Raw genomic sequence first — 20,460 nt, 5'->3', positions numbered from 1 at the left:
CCATGTTTTTCTTACATATCAGTGTTAGTCAGTCTTCAATGCTGCACCAAGCCCAGGCATTGTGCCGCAGGCATCCTGGGCTCACAGGAAGGGGTTAATTGCCTATAGGGTCAGTGCCTGGGATAGTCTGGATGTTCCAAAAAATTTGGCATTTTTTGTGTTGTTAAGTATTGGGGAAATGCATTCTTTTACTAATTTGTTTTTGCCCTTTAACCATTACCTGGCATCACACACCACACAAATGTAGTTCTTTGGAATTTCACTGCAAATAAAATTTAGGTGTAGTCATTTTTAACCCATTTTATAAGTGAATAGTAATATAAGAAATACAAGTGATGGACACAAGCTGTTGATTTTGTAATTTGCTTGAAAGTTCCTGTTGCTTCATGTTACTAACAATATAAAAGATTCTCACTAGATGGCAGTATAACTGCATTAATACAACAGTGATGCAAATGGAAATTGGCAACTAGCTATGTATAAATCTTTAACCCCCCTAGTGTTCTAATTCCGTCCAAATTTCCATGCAAAAGGCGTTACATTTTTTTTTGCAAAAAATTTATTTTATATTGTAGGCTATAATTCTTAGGCATAACTCACGGAAATATGTCTAATAAATAATACATTTAATAAAAAACTTTAAATAAAAAAAAACATTAAAATCTGTTAAAAAAATTTAGTAATAGTTAAACATATAATGTAAGTGTACAGTAGCATATATATTATATATATATATATGTAGAGTATAATTATTTATATATTAAATGAAAATTTGTATTGAATATTTGTATTGTATTGTATTTGTATTTTAATCAAACACAAAATTATTTGAATTTCCTGCCGATCCGCCCTCCCGTCTGGACTGACAACACCAGGAAACCCCGGAGATCGTCTCTGCATTGCATGTCTGAAGATCGAAGAAGACGGACGTGTCCCGAGGACCTGCAGGGACCAGCAGGACAACAATGGAGCAAGGTAAGTGTTTTTTTTTTAGGTTAAAGCTACCCCGAGTGTGACTCGGGATTACCCCTATTTGCAGGTAAAATCCACTCCAAGTCACACTCAGGATTACCGCTAGGGGGGTTAAGGAATCGGTTGTGGTACAAATTTGTTGCTTAGCAAAGTGAGGGTTTTCTATTACCAAAACATCTTTATATTATTTTACCAGGAAAGAGTTATCTGAGGACAATATAGCTAATGCACTTGTAGCAATGTAGTAACTTCACTGCCTGATTAATGTATTCCATGATAATCACTGCAGTGTGTGTTTTTCCATGTTCCAAGATGGCTGCTGTGCCCTCGGCACTATGGGGATGAGGTCATCAGTACTGACCTAGCCTGGGGCAGGGATTCTTGGGTAAGCCCTTGAGAAGGACATGCTCTGGAGAGTGAGAGACTCAGATTCTGTTGCATGCGCAGAGAAAGTATAACTTCAGGCTGTAACTTATGGCACAATCCTCTCACTGAGACATACTGAAAGGACTTTCCACAGATAAAGTAAAGGCTCTGCTCCTGTTCATCCACATAGGTTGTGCCATAACACATCAGTAGCCTGCAGAGTGGGTCAGAATGGGGCTACACTTGGAGGCACTGCTGAGATTATCTTGGATCAGGACAGTATTGTGTTACCATGCCACTGTTATCTACAGAAGCTGTATGGAAATGGGCTCAGGAGGAGGGATTGTCACATAAAAGGACGTTTGCTGTATCTTGTGTGCCTATATCTGTGACCACCCACAGACTACAGGAGGCACTAAGACCTAATGAAATTCTGCAGCATGCATCTCTTGTGGATAAAATAGAAGATGATGATGGATATGAGCTCTATACCCAATACCTCTGTCTGAGTGAGGTGGATCTAAATCCAGTTAAAGGGCCCTTTTGTATCTACCCCAAAGGGGCTGAAGATGTTGGCTGTGCTATAGTTTTTCCACTAATTTCACCTTCAGTGAGGAGAAAGCTATCGGCCCTGTTTGTAAAGTGTGAACCATTGAATTTGTGTGTTTCTACAGAAGACACTGATACAATGTCTGATAAGTCACTAAGCAGGAGACCAATCTTGAGCATTTGTTGTTCAGGTCACTGAAGTTATATCTCAAAATTTATATGCTGATTCTCATCGCAAGTTAAAGACTTTTTCAGGAGTGCTACCTATTTCTGCTGGTGCGGAGAGCTTTGAGGCATGTAAAGATTTTGCACAACAAGTAATGGAGGAATGGACCTGCTCGGAGGAAAAGAAAAAACAATGCATTATGGAAAGCCTCCAAGCGCCAGCATCTATTATTGTTAGAGCGTACAAGGACACTAATGGGAGTACCACTGCTCAGGATTATATTAATGTTCTGATAGATGCTTATGGACTGTACCATGATCCTGATCAAATGCTTGCTGACTTTAAACAGACAAAGCACAAAGAGGGAGAGGATGTTTCTCTATTTGTGAGAAGGCTAGCAGTACTTCCAGGGAGATTGGTAACTGAAAAGGTGATCTCCCCTTCAGATGATGACAAATTAAGGACTGCTCAAATAATAAAGGGACTGTTAACCCATCACCCTATGTTGCCAGTCCTCAAAATTATTTTGAGAGAGAAAGACTTTACTTTCATGGAAATTATGACAGAGGTAAAGAAACAAGAGGCTGATATCCGTTTCACTACTCCAACTAAGAGTAAAACTAAAGTGACTTCTCTGGATGAGCAGGAGAGTGAAACAATTGCTAAGACCAAAGAGCCTAGTAAACCCCTGCAGTCTACAGCTCCATCTAATGACAGGAAAGTGTCTAGCAATAAGCTTCTTTTTCCAATTAGGTGTTTCTGCTATGGACAGGAAGGCCATATTGTTCGTCAGTGTTCATTGCCTGCTGACAGACTTGAAGTGCACAGTAAAGATGGACAGTTGAGTAGAAAAAAACAGAGGAAGCAACAAAGATCAAAGTTCATTAAATTACGTGGGGTAGGCCACAGATGCACATTAAAAATATTTGTTAATAATGTACCCACAACTGCCCTATTTGACACTGGGTCTCAGTTACCAATCATATACCGGTCTTTCTACCAACAACACTTAAGCCATCTTCCTTTGCAATGTGTGAACGATATGCCTGTTTATGGTGTGGGAGAACATCCTGTTTTTATGGATGGTTGTCTAGAAGTGGAACTTCGCATTCCTAGTGTGGTCGCTGATGAGGATCTACCACTCAAGGTAATCGCTTATGTAGAAATCTTACCAGGGGCAAATTGAAGCTTTTTCCTGCTAGAGACTGATCCCAAAATGGCTGCAAAAAATGGCTGGGAGATAATACCTGAAAGGAAAGACTATCGTTTTAAATGCCCTAGAAAGGATGTTGTTACTGTTCAGAATATTACTACATACCCAGTCATAATACCAGCCTGGCAGGACGTGACCTATTGTTATTCAGTTGAAACCATTACTTCCTACCCTGCCAAAGTTGAAAATCAAGAAACCAAGTTAGACTTTCACCTGGAGCATGCTGACAGTTCTCCGGAGCACAAGCAAATATTTGGTGAGCAGCTAATGGAGTACAGTGATGGTTTCTCTACCGATGAAATGGATGTGGGATGTGCTAAAAGCATTCAACACACTATTCGCATGATAGTGTTTGACAAAAATGAAAGATCAAAACATCATTGTTGAGTCAAAAGTCCTAATTTATCTCCAATAGTGGTGGTCAGAAAGAAAGATGGTGGGGTGAGAATATGTGTTGATTACAGAACTGAATTGCCGTACTGTTGACCAGATCAATACACTGTTCCTCGCATAGATGAAGCCCTTGATGTTTTGCAAGGCAGCAAATGGTTCACAGTAATAGACTTACATTCTGGATACTTTCAAGTGCCTATGAGTAGAGAAGATCAAGAAAAGACTGCTTTTATTTGCCCGTTGGGGTTTTTCCAATTTGCTCGTATGCCCCAGGGAATGTATGGCGCTCCTGCAAACTTTCAACGTTTGATGGATCAAACATTGGGGGACCTTTGTCCCACACAATGTATTGTCCACTTGGATGATATAATTGTGTTTGACTCAAGCCTGGGAGAACATGACCAGAGACTGTTTAAAGTACTTGATTGTTTGGGAGCAGAAGGCCTAAATGTAAGTTTGCTCACTCTTCAGTAAACTTTGTAGGTCACATTGTATCTGCACAAGGAATAGCAACCGATCCTGCTAAAGTGGAGGCGGTGGTGACCTGGCCTCGTCCCACAAATCTGACTGAATTGAGATCCTTTCTGGGGTTTTGTGGCTACTACTGCCACTTTATTGGAGGTTATTCCAAGATAGCATGCCCTCCTGATGACCTACTGAAAGACTCCTCTGACAAATCTGGCAAAACTCCTTTCAATGACAAATGGACCTCTTCATTTGAGGAATCTTTTTTACAGCTCAAGAAAAGGCTTACAGAAGCACCTGTGTTGGCTTCTGCAGACCCACAAAAGCCATATGTATTACATGTTGAAGTCTTAGCCCAGCAGAAAAGAATTATCCTGTACACAAACTGGAATTTCTTGCTCTTAAATGAGCCATTGTGGACAAACTGCATGATTACCTTTACGGTGTTCAGTTTCAGGTGAGGACTGATAATAATCCCCTTACTTATGTTTTGACTACAGCAAATTTGGATGCCACTGGTCACAGGTGGCTTGCTGCATTGTCTAAATATGAATTTACGCTCCAGTACAAACCAAGGCCAAAAAAATTGGGGCTGATGCTCTTTCCAGGCGACCTAGATTGCCAGTGAGTAGGGAACAAAGTAAATGGGAGGAAGTACCCGAACCTGCAGTGGCTGCTTACTGTGCTACAACAGCTGTGCAAGAAGATCACATTGCCTTTTCTGATCTGCTAGTTATAGACTCTTTGGGAGCTGGAGAAGAGTGTGTCCCAGAGATGTATTCCTGCCCTACCACTTTAGGGGTACCTGAGAATATCCAGCTACAAAAGTAGGATATGATGCTTTTACAAAAGAGAGATCTAATGATCAGACATGTTAGAGAAGCTGTTCTTCGAAAAGACATGAAAAGAAATATGCCTGAGCAGAGTACATACTATCTCAGAGAATGGGATAAGCTAAAGATAATCAATGGGCTTCTATACAGGTTGTACTTGTTCCATGATCACCCTGGAAGGAAACAGCTCGTGCTCCCTCAAGTCTACAGAAATACTGTTTTGAGAAATCTGCATGACCAGCATGGAGATCTTGGAGTTGAGAAAACATATGGACTGATTCAAGACCGTTTTTTTGGCCTTGAATGAGGGAAACTGTTGCAGATTACTGCAGGCGATGTGTCCGATGTTTGCAGAGAAAAACTCTGCCTACTCGAGCTGCCCCTATGAAACACTTGAAAAGTTCTGGCCAAATGGATTTAGTGTATTGGACTTTCTGTGTATTGACAATGACAGTAGTGGAGTGGGCAATATTTTGATTGTGACTGATCACTACACTGGCTATGCTCAAGCATATCCCACCAAAGATCAAAAAGCTGTGACTGTAGCTAAACTGTTGTGGAAAAAGTTTTTTGTGCATTATGGACTGCCAAAACAACTTCATTCTGACCAGGGGAGAGACTTTGAAAGTGGGCGTATTAAAGAGCTGTTGACATTGCTAAACATTGACAAAAGCTGTACTACACCCTATCATCCTGAGGGTGATGCCCTCCCTGAACGTTTTAATCAGACTTTGTTATATGCTAGGCACCCTACCTGATGGGGCTAAGCATACTTGAAGTTGGCATGAAGGAGCTATGGTACATGCCTACAACTGTACTCGGCATGAGTCAACTGATTTCTCCCCTTACTTTCTCATGTTTGGGAGAGAAGCCGTCTCCCAAATGACATTCAGTTGGGTGTCTCTACTGATGGAGTGGAACATCAAAGTCACTATCAGTAAGGCGCACGCCTTAAAAACTGTTTGAAAGAGGCCTATCGAATGGCTGAGGAAAATGCTGCTAAATTAAATGCTGCCAATAAAAGACGATTTGATGCTAAAGGTGGGTTCAAAGACTTGCAACCAGGTGATAAAGTGTTCCTCCGCAATTTGGGCCCCTCAGCTAGACATACCTTAGCTGATCGTTGGAGAAAAGAGTTGTTTGAAGTTGTAGAAAAGTTGCTAGGAATTTCTGTCTACCATATTCGAGGACCTGAAGGTCGCATTAAGGCCTGGCATAGAAATCATCTCCTTCCAGTACCAGAAGCAAATGTTGATGAGGAGCCACAATCTGATTTTTCTCCAGATCTTGATGTTATGCCTTCTGCTGACAGCGGAGACCAGAGCAATGACAGTGACTGGTTTACAACTCCATTTGAGTCTCCTGTACAGAATCATTCACCTGTTGTTAATGGTGGCCTTCCTCAGAGGGGGTTTGAATCCTTTTTCCCCTCCTTTTAAACTAAGAGCCCAAGATGGTAGACCTACAGTTCCGGGCATGGTTGGAGCACCATGTTATCTTATTGGCTCTATTCCAGGACCCCCTGGATTAATGCCTGGAGAGCTAACAAAGAGGAGATTGTGTCCGACGTCCCCCACCTGTGTTTACCTATGATAGTTTGGGAAGACCCTGTTATGCTACACAAAGCTGTGCAACCATCTGCTACAATGGACATGAGTTGCATGCGCAGAGAAAGTATAACTTCAGACTGTAAGTTATGGCACAATCCTCTCACTGAGACATACTGAAAGGACTTTAACATGTTTACACTGCTGCTGTTTGAAGATTGCAAAGTTTGATGTTACACTGGATTTCATATGTTGTTACTATTCAATATAGAGATTCTTTCTGCTAATACAGTGTGGATTATTGTCTATCAGTATACTATTCTCAACTGGGACTGCACTTGTTATTCACAAGACCCAACTGAGTGGAGGCACTGCGCTTATGAGAGATCTCATCCTGTTTACACAGATAAAGTAAAGGCTCTGCTCCTGTTCATCCACATAGGTTGTGCCATAACACATCAGTAGCTTGCAGAGTGGGTCAGAATAGGGCTACACACTTATTTAGCAAATATTTCCTTAATGCTTACATTTTAAATTCCTAAACTTAAAAAATGCAAGTTGTTAGGCCCTGTATTTCAGAAGGACAAACCTTTTTTTCTGCAATAAAAAAAACTTACCTGCCTGTTTGCATATTTTTTTTATTTAACCTGCTTGATCTGTTGCCAGCACTGGCATCTTCACTCAGTCCACTTCTGAGTTCAGAATCATCAGCCACCTTGATTCTGAAGCTGGAATGATAAAATTCCTGCACATGTGCACAAGGGTTCGTTTATTCCCAGCAGCCAGCTATGCCAACATTGGACAGTGAGATATGCAAACTTTGCAAATTGCAAACAGCAAGCACGTTTGTTTTATTGCAAAAGACATAACTTGTTCCTTCTGCAATAAAGAAACTGCCTCCTCATAACATTTTATGATCTTTGCTTACAATAGTCTTAATCAAGTAGAGTGAATTCTGATAAAAATGTTGCTTTGATAGTTCAGAATATTCACAAGCCTGCTTTAGCTCATCAATGTCATGGAATACTGAAGAGAGGTGTAAAATATTAACTGGACTGAAGAGTCATACATTCAAGGCTGAATTTGGAATTGATCCTTCAGTATGTTTTTGGATTGTAGTGAGACAATGGATAACCTGGAGAATACACAAGAAAAAAAGACAATACGCTATAGATCTTGTGTGGGGAAATAAAACAAACAATTAAGCCAATGTAGAAAAAATAGGAACCTGACTATCAAAAATTAGAGCCAAAATAAATAAATCTATTTGCTTGTTTTGGAATTAGTATGGTTTACCTTTGGGAAAATACAGAAGCAATAATATTCAGTTTTTTATGTTTATGTTTATCAATAAGTTAACACTCTTCAAGGAATAGTAAATGTCTTGTGGGAATATATTAACCTTCTCTTAGTCTTTTATTAATGCTAAGGTAAGCTTCAAAATAACACATGAAGCAAGAAAGAAAAAGAGAGAATGTAAATGTAATGCATCCAGTCTGCCTTTTATTATCATTTATTTGGTAAAGCTTTTCTTATAAAGTAACTTAACAATCAGATTTTCTATTAACAAATTTTATTTACAAACAATTTTGTTACATTCTACCAATCTAACTAGTAATACACACTGCTTTGCAAATGTCTTCAGACCCTTTAAACAGTTTTCTCATTTTACTTGAATAACAAATCATAAAATTAATATATGTATATCTAGCCAACATTTTATTATGTCGCATAGAGCAGGAAAGAGTTAAAACAATATTGGGGTATATTTTCATTGTCTGAACCCCAGGAAGATTTTACTACATTACCTGTTTTACAGTAACAGGAAATCTTCTTAACAACATTTTCAGGCCAGAGAGTTGTCCCCAAAAGAAGATTGAAATTGTTGGAATTTTCCTAATTTCTATCTGTCTATATTTCTATCTAGCGTTTTTTTTTTATAATTTAATATTCATGTTTTTTAGAAGCTTCTCATTTACATAAATGCAAAATAACTTCCCAAATATAGAATAATTGCTTTACAAGTAAATAATTACAAATCTTACACTAAAGTACTAAAAAAATGTTCTATGTTCTACATTGCCCAAATATTTCCAAACACAGCGATATTGACTGGAATTCTCTGTTTGACATCCTATTACTCCAAATAACATTCAAACATTTTTATTTTGAAACAACAAGGAACATTGAGTACATATTGTATAGGATACATATTGTTATATTTGTTAACTAAAGGAGCTTTCACATAGTATCTTGCATTCACAGTGTTATAATGCAGCCATAATATCAGCCATGCTCTATGCATTATTGAAGACTGCCTACTACCCCAAAGAGAAAGAGGGTCCCAAATGGAACATAAATGGCTTAAAGTCTTCTAAAAAAGATGAGCATTTCAAAAGTAAAAATTACTTATATAGGAGGAGCTAAAGGAGGTAGGGGACTTCTTTTGGGGGAAAGAGGGGTGTTGGAGTGAACAACCCAAAGACCAGCTTTGAAGAAGCAAATTCAAATTGTCCCTGACATGTACAGTAGGGTTGAGCAAATCCAGCCACCAGACTATGACAGCTGTCATTATCTAGCAGGTATATTAGTTGAACATGCATGTGTCGGTGAGAGCGGAGCGGCGGGAAATTCAAATAATTTTGTATTGGATTCAATACAATATAGCTGTATTGATTCCAATACAAAGAAATCTTGATAAATTATATATATATTTATATATGTTATACATGCTACTGTACAGGTATATTACCTGTATCATTTTTTTAAAATTTTTTATTTTACCAGATTTTTGTGTTTTTTAAAGTTTATTATTAAATAATTAAATATTGGACATATTTCGGTGAGTTATGCCTAAGAATTATTATTATTATTAATTATTATTAATTATCTACATTGTAAAATAAATTTCCATCCAAAAAAATGTAACACTTTTTGCATGGAAATACGGACAAAATTAGAACGCTAGGGGGGTTAAGAGAAAATTTACAGTCTTCTTTTGGGATACAGCTTTTCTTCACATTTTTATTTAGGCAACAAAGTAGTTTTAAATTGTGTGTATGTGTGCTCTGCTATATACTATTTTTTATACATCACATGTATGTTAGACTTTCACTACTGTTCTGTGAAAAAGAGTTGGAGTGGATTTCATTTTTTTTAAACTGATGGCATTACTTTGGAACTAAGGTTTGTACGACAACTATATAGTTATTAAAGAGTTGGCAAAAATATAGTATGTAATGCCTTTAAAACACCTTCACACTTACATCTTTGAATATTAAATGTACTTTAAATGTACTGTATGTGAATCAGAACAATGGTTTACACAGTTGGAAGCATTTTGTTTTTATAACTGTGCACTTTCTTGTCATTATCCTGAACAGAAGTCTCAAGCACAGATTTTGTCAAACATTTTACCACAGGGGAAACCTTGAAATAACTTTCAGCTCTTAATAATGATAATAATTTGCAACATGATAATAACAATTTTCTTCTATGAAACCATTCAAGTCCATGTCTTGGAGTAGCAAGGAAAAGTACATCTGAGGGGGAGTGCTGGAAATGCCAGACGCGGCCAATGCAGGTCTGGAACTCCCTCTTCAATGAAATAGCGACACTACTAAAAAAAAAACCAGCTTTAGTTGCATCTATAAAACAGTCCAATGCAGGGCCACACATAGGCAGAGAGCCTGCTGGTCTATAGTCGAGAGTGATGCTGGGAATTGTAGTAGCGGCCCTATTTTAATGCAGCGGAGGGCCAACTGCAGTTAAATTTTAAGGATTCCTTTGGGGGCCAAAAAAAGGAGGCTGGTGGCCATATTGGCCCCCGGGACAAGAGCTTGACACCCCTGCCCTACAGATAGCCAAAAAGATCATTGGTGTCACCTAAACTGATCCGAGAGTGACAAATTCCTCATTGCTCATGGAACCTCTAGAGGAACCATAGTGTTTCGTGGAACCCTGGTTGAGAAACACTGATCTAGCACCTAGTTTTTATCATGGACTACAAAATGATTCTTTTTATGTTGTAAAAATAGGGGAGTTGGAGTGAATTAAGTGGTTTAGCAAAAGATATCCAAGAGGGTTGACCACAATTGCTTCACAAAAAGCATTGTGTCTGCAAACAACTGGATGGGGACTGAATGCATTACTGGCAGATCAATGTTTTTTTCTGTCCTTGCAGGGTATTAAAAGCATAAAACCCAGGAAAATGTGCATGTTACAGCAATGTACAGCATGTGTTTTCCTTCAAACAGAAATATCACAAGGATTAGAACTATTCGGTAAAATGACAAAACTGAGCATGGGCCTAAAAACATTTGCTGCAGTATGTATTCTGCTGATAAGGCAAACGTTTTACAGTGTTTATAATATAACTCCTATTAAAGCAACACTGACATTAAGTTTCATAAAGAATATTTACAATCACTGGGTTAGGTCAAAGAAATTTACAGTACGTGCATTGTCTAGTTCACAGTCAGTAAATATAGAACTTGCTAAATTATATGTTGACATTATTGTCATCCCAACAGCTCTATTAAATAAAGTAGACTAGCATCTCTTCATTGTTTCCATACAATGGAGGAATGATTCACAGTGCAATCTGACACATTATAGGTTTCTCCGTAGAATAGGCGCCGAGCGATCATTGGTAACTGTTGGACGAAGCTTAACAGTTGCAAATGGATTTGTTCCCCTAAAAGAACAGGAAAAAATAAAATAGCATGTTACTTTAGATGTCAGTTTTTCAGTTTCCATCACCCACTTAAACCAATATGAAGTCAATGAAGTCTCACTTTCCTGACCCTCCTCATGACAGCATCCACACATGGGCAAGCTCCGCTCCTTGCTCTCCATAGGACCACCTTACCAAAGCTATAAAAGTAACCTTCCTCTCTATACAGATGTTCTTTTCTGTCCTCGCTCGCTAAATGTATGAAATCATTAGATATTAATGAGTGCAATTAGTTGCTGGCTCACCTAACCTCGCCTCACAGGCACAAAAGCTGCGGCACAGGTAGGGGATGGATTCAGAAGATGACTGCCACCTTTTAAAAAAGAGTGTTTATTTCTGTTGTGGGATAAAAGCCCTCCAAGAAAGTATACCAGGAAGTCAGATCATGCTTCTCTCCAGCCCAGTTTACCGTGCCTCTAATAGAGGGTGTGTGACAAAGGATATGTCAAAGTCCAGTGTCAAAGGGTGCTAAGTCTTCCTTAAAGCCTGACCAGCATGGCCAAATCTGTGCCTCTCAGATCAGCTAACATTTACACCATTTCTTTAAGACTCAAAAGTTGTTTCAGGGGCTTTCCCCATCCTAAAATATTTAGAAAGATGGATTTAGGCTATCAAGCAAAGAGAAATCTCCTGCCTATTTTAAGTCAGTCCACAGAACACTCTGCCATTGAATTATGTTGGGGGTGTGGCCCTTCAAACTTATCTGTGCATCTTGCTTTAAAGACGCAAATAAAGATAAGGAAGCACAACCAAGCCATTCATTATGTCTGTGCCATATTTCCCCGCCTGCCTCTGAAGTACTATCTGTTCAGCAAAGGGATAAAAGCCACAGAAAAAGGCATCTCAGAAGGACAAGACATCTGGCTTCTCCCAGTCCTATTCACCGATCCTCTAGAAGAGCATGAGGTGCAAGAGAAAGTTCACCCTTTGAAATTACTAATAGAAAGAGGTCACTCTCTCATTCCAGAAGAAAGTAAATCATTTTGGGCATGTGGCACAAGAGCATTACCATCTGAGCGGGTGTGTGCTATATGCTTTAAAGAAGCAGGCTGAGATAAAGAAAATAAATCAAGGCTAGGAAGTGGCTGTTCTTCACCTAGAGAAGTTATATCCCATCCAGTCTAGGTCTGCTCAATAAAAAAAATGGACTTGGAAGATGAAATTCTTGACTTACTGTGACCATGACCATGAAAGCATGGTTTCAGAACTATGCACCCTCTTGGAAAGGAGCCAGATTGCACCTATCTTCCTGAAATGTATATGCATCTATTAAATGTCTTGTCTATCCTGTGTATCACTCCAACTGAGAAGTAATCTTCTGAAGGTTCTCATGAAAATAAGGAAGATTGTCTCCATTTACCTACAGAGAAACAATGATAATGTTGTGGATGTTCTAGTCAAGCCTCTCTAGCAGTCCTTTATGGAGCACAGCAGTATCTGTGACAGATTTTGCATCCTAGGGCTTTTATTACCAGGTAGTATGCTTACATCATGAGGGCTTGATTCTGTTGCAGGAAGTCAAGAGACATTTAACTAAGGAAGGGGCAACCTTATAGACTTCATTTACAGAAGTATCTAAGAAAGTGATCTGTAATTAACCAGTTGGAATTCTTAGCTTTATAGGTTGGAGCTTCAGCCACCTTGGGGCTTCCATTTGGCAGGTGGCTCTTTCTAAAGCGTAACTGTTTCTGTGGCATTGTTTGTAAGTTTCCTTTATATTTGCTATATATGCTTGCTAAATCCCATGTGTGCATGCTGTCAGGAGTAGTGTCAGGAAAATGTAAAATAGTTGTCATACTTGTAACTTTCCTTTCCTGTAAACTCCTACTGAGAGCATGCTTCCCTCCCTTAACCTGTCGTGAGCCTATTACAGAACACCTGCAGGGCAGAGGGAGGTTACTTTTATTGCTTTGGTAAGGTGGTCCTGTGGAGAGCAAGGGAGAGCAATGGAGCTAACCCATTGGTACATGCTGTCAGGAGGAGTTTACAGGAAAGAAAAATTACAGGTAAGTATGACAACAATTTTTCATTATTTTTGCTTTACAATAAAAAATAAATATGCAAAGCTGGAAAATCAGGCACCAGGGAGAGCTCACCAAAGTCCCAGTGGAACATAAAGAGATCCATAGTGAATTTCAAGCTAATGTCACTTATGGCCATCTACTAATATCACTTAAGGGAAGAACAATATTTTATAACTTATGTTAACATCTGCATGGCCAATGTTCTTCAATTTCACAAACGGCATTGGAATTACAAAGTCTTCTGTTCAGATACACATACATCCTGCGTAATAGGTAATTAGGTAATAATCCCACTAAAGATAAGATAGATGTCCAGGTCTGGGTGCCCAAAGATGCTTTCCATTTTGGGCAGATTTCTCTTTAGAAGGCAATGCACAGTCTTTTATAATAATAAACTTTGATTCTACATAATAATATTTAATAAACTATAAAAATATAAATATTACAAAACACATAGTAAAATGTTACCTGATCCCTACTATCACTAATAGAGAAGAACCTTATACGTGTAAAGATGTTTCTTTCACATTAATATGCATAACTGACATGACTCCTACCTGGGAAAGAGTTCTCCACGGAATCCTTCTGGAGCCTTCTGTAAACACAAAAAGGAAAAGTAGATAAGCAGGCAGATGAAAGGAAAATAATGTGGAAAAAAAACAAAGCAAAAACAAAACATGCAGGTAATTGTACATATGCACCGCAAACCTATAAATACGCCGTTGTTAGCAAAAAAGAAAATTAATTGCCTTGTTAATATGACTCTGTGATAGACAGCTGGACAGCAAACACTTTATCTTGTGGCTTGTTTAGTAAACCAGATTCAGCCCAGTTTTGTTACCTAATAAATAATATATCATAAATCATAGGATAGGAAAGCATGCCTATTAGGCTGATTTACTAATGGAGAGTGGGGACTGCGATTACACTGCTCATCCAAAAATGCAGGTTGTCTGGCTGTGATACCGACCCACTATCTTTAATATTTCCAGAATCACTGACTCAAAAGAAGTATGTAGATCAGGAAAGATGTAGAAAGGTCAGGTGTTTATCTGTAAACTTGTTGCAGACCATTGAATTCTTAAGCAAGACGGTCAGTGTAATAGTCAAGGAGCTATCATCGTTTCCCTCCATAATATATTATTTACCATAATTATCCTCCCTGCTCATGCAAACGTTGTATATCTACTTTTGTACATGGCCTTTTTTAAAAAAAGAAACACACACACACACACACACAGCACAGCTTATGCTCACACACTGCAGTGAGTTTTTCCACACACTGTGGTCTGTTTTAGTGGTGTGGAATCAGGTAGTCCTAATCCTGAGAGGGGTTCCAGAATGTGTCTTGGAAGTCCAAGTTAACTCTTTCAGAAACTTTATTGCAGTTGTTACAATATTTATTGCCCCAGCTAAATTGTTTAGAGACATTGATTTTGTCAACAGATGCCTCTTTTTTTATCCTTAACCTCCCCTGTCTCCACAGTGTGGGGATCCCCCAAGCAGAAACTGACAGTGGGAAACACTGATCATACTGTTTAACAGTCAGAGCTGTCATTCTGCATCCACCAGAAGATTGGCTCTGGGGTCATTGACGTGAGGATGGTGCTAAAGGGACCCTGCTGAGGAAAGAGAGGAGGGAGAGTGTGTATTTATCATATGCATGACCTATTGATTTGCCAATGATTGCTATCACAATAATGTCGGTTTACAAACTCTATGCAACACTTTTTTGTTTCTCATTCAATGATTACATCAATATTTCTGCCTCCAAAGGCTTCCTATTGCTAAATGAGCCTCTTCAGACTGCAAGGTGCATGGAAGGTTTCCAGAAGGAAACTTTACTTACCCAACGTTCCCAAATATTTCAGGTATATCAGAAAAAATAGAATTCTTTTGTGACTTTACCAGCTAAATAAAGCACTATAGAACCCCTTATGAACAGAGCAGGAGGGAGTGAGTTTCATCTATTCCTCATTTTAAACAGGCCTTAATCAGTAAAGTTTTAAAGATTAGCCTGGTATGTGTAAGATAACCTACAGCTCCACTACTAGCTGGAAAGAGTAAATGTGAAGTATACATGAGCATTATTTTTTTTTTTTTAGACATCTACTGTATATAGTAAAGCTTACTGTACTTTAAACCTGGTTTTGGATATTTTATTTAAAAAGGAACTAAACTCAAAAATGCCTAAAACAAAAAAACCCTACACCTTCAATCCGGCAGCGCAGTAGATCGGTCCAGAGGTGTCTTTTATCAGGTCCCGCATCATCCTGGCATCCGTCTCCGAGCCAGCACTCAGGGCGTCGCCCTCTTCTTCCGGGTTCTTCTTCCTATGTTACCCGAACCAGGCGCGATATCGGGTAAGGTAGGTTGGAAAAAAACTTGCCGATCTCATTGCTCATGCATGATTGGCATTTTTTTCCCTTTTCAAGAAAAGGCTCCTTTTGCGCATGCTCAAGATGCTCGAGCATGCGCAGAAGGAGCACCCAAGAGCCTGCCAGGATGCGTGATGTAGGTATGCTGGGAGGCTTTGCGCTCACATTTATTCTTGATCGCCTAGGCGATCGAGAATTGGGGGGTTGCTGAACCTTTTTTAAGTGTTGCACTTAAAAATCAAACAAGCAAACATACAGAATTTTACCTTACATAAAAAAGTTTTTTACCCTTTTATATAAAGTTAAATTTCTGAGTTCAGGTACGCTTTAAAAAGTCCCTGAACATGGTTTTGCCACCTAAATTGCTGGGTCAGGATTAGACTCAGAATTAAGCTGAATAGCAACCCAATAAATTGTAAAAATCTCACTATCTATGAAAATAAAATTTAAGAAGCAAAAATAACACTGCAAAAATTGTCTGATCATACCTAATCCTCAGTGTAAAAGAGTGCATTTAACACAGATTCTCTCATTTATATACACAAGGCAAATCACTTAATTGCAACAAAATATGTTTAGTACAATTTCTCAATTTTTTGTTTAGTATTCACACATTGTGGAACCAGTGAATTGCAATGATTTAAAGTACAATGTATATAATATCCAGACTATAGATTACTGATCCACTGGTTTAAAGAAACCTACGGTACTGAAAGCATATCATTACCACTGTGTGGTTTCGTTTAACAGTGCCTCTCAATGCTGCTGCGGGAGAAACAAAGTAAACAAAGCCAACAGTCAGACACATTCCTGGCACCATTACCTGCATGCTGTTGTTGTTGGGTGGTGGTGGTGGAGGTGGTGCGTTTGCCACATTTCCTTTTTGGCTGTTTTTGTTGACAGGTTGCCGGACATTGTCATCTAACAGATCACTAGCACTGTGTGCACTGCGCAATGGTGGAGACCTATATAGAAAGAACATATTGAACATATTTCAAATTCCATTGTATAAAAAATTTTGCTTGGCTAAGGAAATAGTCACTACTTTCTTCTAAAAAGTTAAAAATTTCATATATAAAATATATCCATATATAAAAGTTGTGGATATCAGTACATATATGTTATTATCATTATCACTCTTAAATACCAGTAAGGCATTGAAGATTCAAGGGCTCTTTTCTTTTACTTAATGTGAAAGTGTAGCTCATGTATAAATAAACGCATACTTTCTAACCTTTGACAAATCCTTAAAAACTGTTAATTAACTATTTACTAACAATTAGTCAATTACTGGTTTTCCAACTACAGGGGCCAGTTAGTGACTCTCACATGAACCTGGTAATGCTGATCAAAGTTAAAACATCAAAAAAGATTTACTGATGTTTTGGAAGGGGGATGTTTAGCGATTGTGAGACAGTAAGATACATAGAGACAAAGGCTGTGGAGAAGACATATCCATCCAAGTTTAAACTCAGAAGGCAAAAAATATTTCACTAGGTTACTTCACAGGGGTAAACCATTTTTTTTTAACCATAGGAATACTTTAACCAATCCTAGGAAAGAAAAGGACTCTTATATTGTTCCTAACATGTATCTGAATACTAATTTGTTGTAACTTCTAGTCACAACAAATCATCCAGTCAGTTTGAGATTTGGCATTAATAATGGTGTCATCAATATCTCATTCAGTAAATCTTTCCACACTTATAATAAAGATATCCTTTCCTATACTATAAAAGTGTATTTCTTTCATTAATTGGATAGATCAATTGACATATATTAAATATACATATTGTTATGACATTTTGTGACAATTTGTGATAGCACAACAAGCAAAGTCTAGATACTTTCTTCCTCCTCTATAAATAAACAATTGCAATCTTGCCTTGAATTTTGGCTTGCATCCAGTGATTTTACGTAAGCCTCAGGGAACCAGCCAGTCCTGTGTAGACAATAAAGAAGGAACATATTAGGATTTGTTTCCAACTATCGCCTATTCTATCCAACACTTAATTTTATTTTAAAGTTACAGAGGATTCCACCCAGGCCACCGATGCTCATTTATGTTGTTATGCTGTGTAATATTGGCTTTCAACTTTCCAGATGTTTAAATATATCTTTAATTTAATGTCAGAAATTAATATAAAAGTTCAAAAGAATGCTTCTGGATTTCAACAGTCAGGTAAACAGCCTGTAATTGCTGCAGTTACGATTATTTTTTATAAAATACAATCATGTAAAAAGTAAGAATACTGTATGGGAATAGCTAACTTTTTCTTATTCTACCTTATCTTCTATCTTTAAACAGGTAAATTTGATTTATTTTGCTTTTTTAAGCAGCGCCAGCAGATATAAATGATATACTTGCATAAAAACACAAGGAAAATTTTCCAAAACAATATTTTTTTTTTTAACAATAATAATGATGTACTTTGGAAAAAGTGAATGCACCCTTTGTGCCTCAGAAGCTGACACTGCTTCACAACAGAGATTTGTTCTTGTTAATGTTTTGCATTTCCTGTTAGTTGAGTTTTTGGACCACTCTTCCATACAAAATTTCTTCACTTTTGACATTTTTGTAGGATTTGCATTAAAGTTCCATTTTAAATCCCTTATACCATTTCAGTGGTAAAAAATTCAACTTTTGTTCATTAGGCTTCACATTTATGAAACACACTTATACAGTAGAGGAAATAAATATTAAACACATCAACATTTTTCTCAGTAAATATATTTTTAGTGGGGATAGTTACATGAAATTTACACCAGAAGTTGGTAACAACCAAAGTAATCCACACATACAAAGAAATCAAAACAACTATGTCCATAAGTTATGCATATTAACCTCTTTCATTTCTGTCCAGATGAAAATTTATTTTTTAGTATAATATGACTATAATAAAGTTTGAAACACAAAATCATGTCAAAATAATAAATTAAATACATTTTATATTAAACCTTGAAATGATTTTGTGTTTGAAACTTTATTATACTATTATATTATACTATAAAATACATTTTCATGAAGGACAATGTACTGCTTTTAGACATATAAATCCAGTGTATTGCATTCAATACAGTTATTTTGTATTGAATGCAATACAAAATTATTTGAAATTCCCACCACGCCCCTAGCGACGGCTGTAGGCCCCGACGTCACTCGTGGAATATCAGGGCACTCAGGATGGAGGAAGAGGATGCGGCCAGAAAATGGCAGGACACTGGAGGACCCCAAGTCACATTTGAGCTTACAGCTCGGAAGGTTAAAGTGGAATGGCACGGAGAATAAGTATTGAACACGCTTACTGAAATGCATTTAATACTAATAGAAAAGCCAGTCACATGCATTGCCCAGGTGTGATTATGACCCAATCTTCCACACAAACTGTCCTCAAATCCTGAAGGTCCTGGGGACCTTTTCTATGAACTCAAGCTTGGTAATTGACTGGGTCATTTTAGCAGCCTTATTTTCTTTCTCTGAATCCAGAGCGATTCCTTGGCTGTGTTTGGGATCATTGTCTTGCTGAAATGTCCACCCTTGTTTTATCTTCAGCATCCTGGTAGGTGATGGCAGGATCCTGGATTTTTGAAAGGTATACCTCCACACACAGGTCAGCCTTCCCTTCACAGAACCCGCGGACATCTGACAAAGTTCCAGAGAGCAGGCAGCAGGGGCGTCTCAACTTCTGCAGAACAGCGCCATCAAAACATCAGTGGCCAAACAGTGTACTACAGTTCCTGTATTGAAAATGCACTCCGAAATTCATGCTGAAAAACTGAAAGAACCGGATTATCGATGGCCGGATTTACGATTGTCAATTGTAAATGAATTCAGCCAGTACCATATGCTGAATACAAGCCCTAAACCACGATGTTCCCATCTCCAAAATTCACTGTTGGTATGGTGTTTTTTGGGTGCCATTTCTCCTCCAAACATTGTGTGTGCAATGACATCCAAAGAGTTCAATTTTGGTCTCATCTGACAAGACTATATTCTGACAGTATTTCACTGGCTTGTCTAGATGTTGTGCAGTAAATGAGCTTCAACATGCTTTTTCTTCAACAGTGGAGTCTTGCACGGTGAGCGTGCATAGAGGTCACGTTGGCTGAGTGCATTATCTATTGTTTTCTTTGAAACAATTGTACCTGCTAATTCCAGGTCTTTCTGAAACTCTCTGTGAATGATCCTTGGCTCTTGGACAAGTCTTTTGATTATTCTGTTGCTTCATCTGTCAGAAATCTTACGAGGAGCACCTGGTCATGGCTGGTTTAGGGTGAAATGATATTCTTTCCACTTCCAGATTATGGCCCCAACGCTGCTCACTGGAACATTCAGAAGCTTAGATATAGATCCGTAACCACTACCGTTCGTATGTTTTCCAAAAATAAAACTTTTAAAATAAATAAACCTTTTTTTATAGGATATCAATTAGGACTAAACCAGCTGATAAGATTTTGCAATGATAGGGAGCAGAATTGCTTTCTAAATACTAAACAGATTTCAGCAGGTTTTGTGGCTTTCCATGCCTTTTTGCACCTCCTTTTCCTATGTGTGGATTATTTGGGTTGTTATCAACATCTGTTGTAAATTTCATGTCAACTGCCCCATTAAAAATATAATTACTAAGAAAAATGCTGACGTGTTCCAATACTTATTTCTCCTGCTATATAGTTATTTGATGACTGTATAATGCGTAGGCCCTAAATGAGCAAAGTAACCCTAATCATAACAATTTCCCTACTATACAATTTCCAATTCCCTACCCGACTCTCTCCTCTACAATCTATTATGAATGCTGCAGACAGACTCATCCACCCT

At 38.1% G+C, this 20,460-nt stretch overlaps 1 protein-coding gene and 1 long non-coding RNA gene across 4 annotated transcripts in view; one reads left to right on the top strand and one right to left on the bottom strand.

The window, feature by feature from the left end:
- The first annotated feature begins 1,364 nt into the window (after positions 1 to 1,364).
- LOC140337402 (uncharacterized) overlaps positions 1,365 to 20,460 on the top strand; it is a 59,085-nt gene continuing 39,989 nt past the window's right edge. The window contains exon 1 of one of the 2 annotated variants that reach the window (XR_011922032.1): positions 1,365 to 1,439. This is a non-coding gene — a long non-coding RNA (uncharacterized lncRNA). Of the gene's footprint in view, positions 1,440 to 6,619; positions 6,647 to 20,460 lie in introns of those variants that run through there. The other variant, XR_011922033.1, reaches the window with a different exon arrangement.
- The window catches only part of BAIAP2L2 (BAR/IMD domain containing adaptor protein 2 like 2), a 62,354-nt gene continuing 51,289 nt past the window's right edge, over positions 9,396 to 20,460 (bottom strand). For both annotated transcript variants that reach the window (XM_072421136.1, XM_072421137.1), the window contains 4 exons: positions 17,527 to 17,583; positions 16,465 to 16,606; positions 13,821 to 13,858; positions 9,396 to 11,200 (listed from right to left, as the gene is read on the bottom strand). In XM_072421136.1, the coding sequence (XP_072277237.1) occupies positions 11,116 to 11,200; positions 13,821 to 13,858; positions 16,465 to 16,606; positions 17,527 to 17,583 (322 nt within the window). In that variant the 3' untranslated portion in view covers positions 9,396 to 11,115. The remainder of the gene's footprint in view (positions 11,201 to 13,820; positions 13,859 to 16,464; positions 16,607 to 17,526; positions 17,584 to 20,460) is intronic.

Source organism: Pyxicephalus adspersus, chromosome 8, assembly GCF_032062135.1.
Source record: "Pyxicephalus adspersus chromosome 8, UCB_Pads_2.0, whole genome shotgun sequence".
NCBI lineage: Eukaryota > Metazoa > Chordata > Amphibia > Anura > Pyxicephalidae > Pyxicephalus > Pyxicephalus adspersus.
The sequence above is the reverse complement of the archived record's forward strand: the minus strand, read 5'-3'. Positions and strand labels throughout refer to the sequence as shown.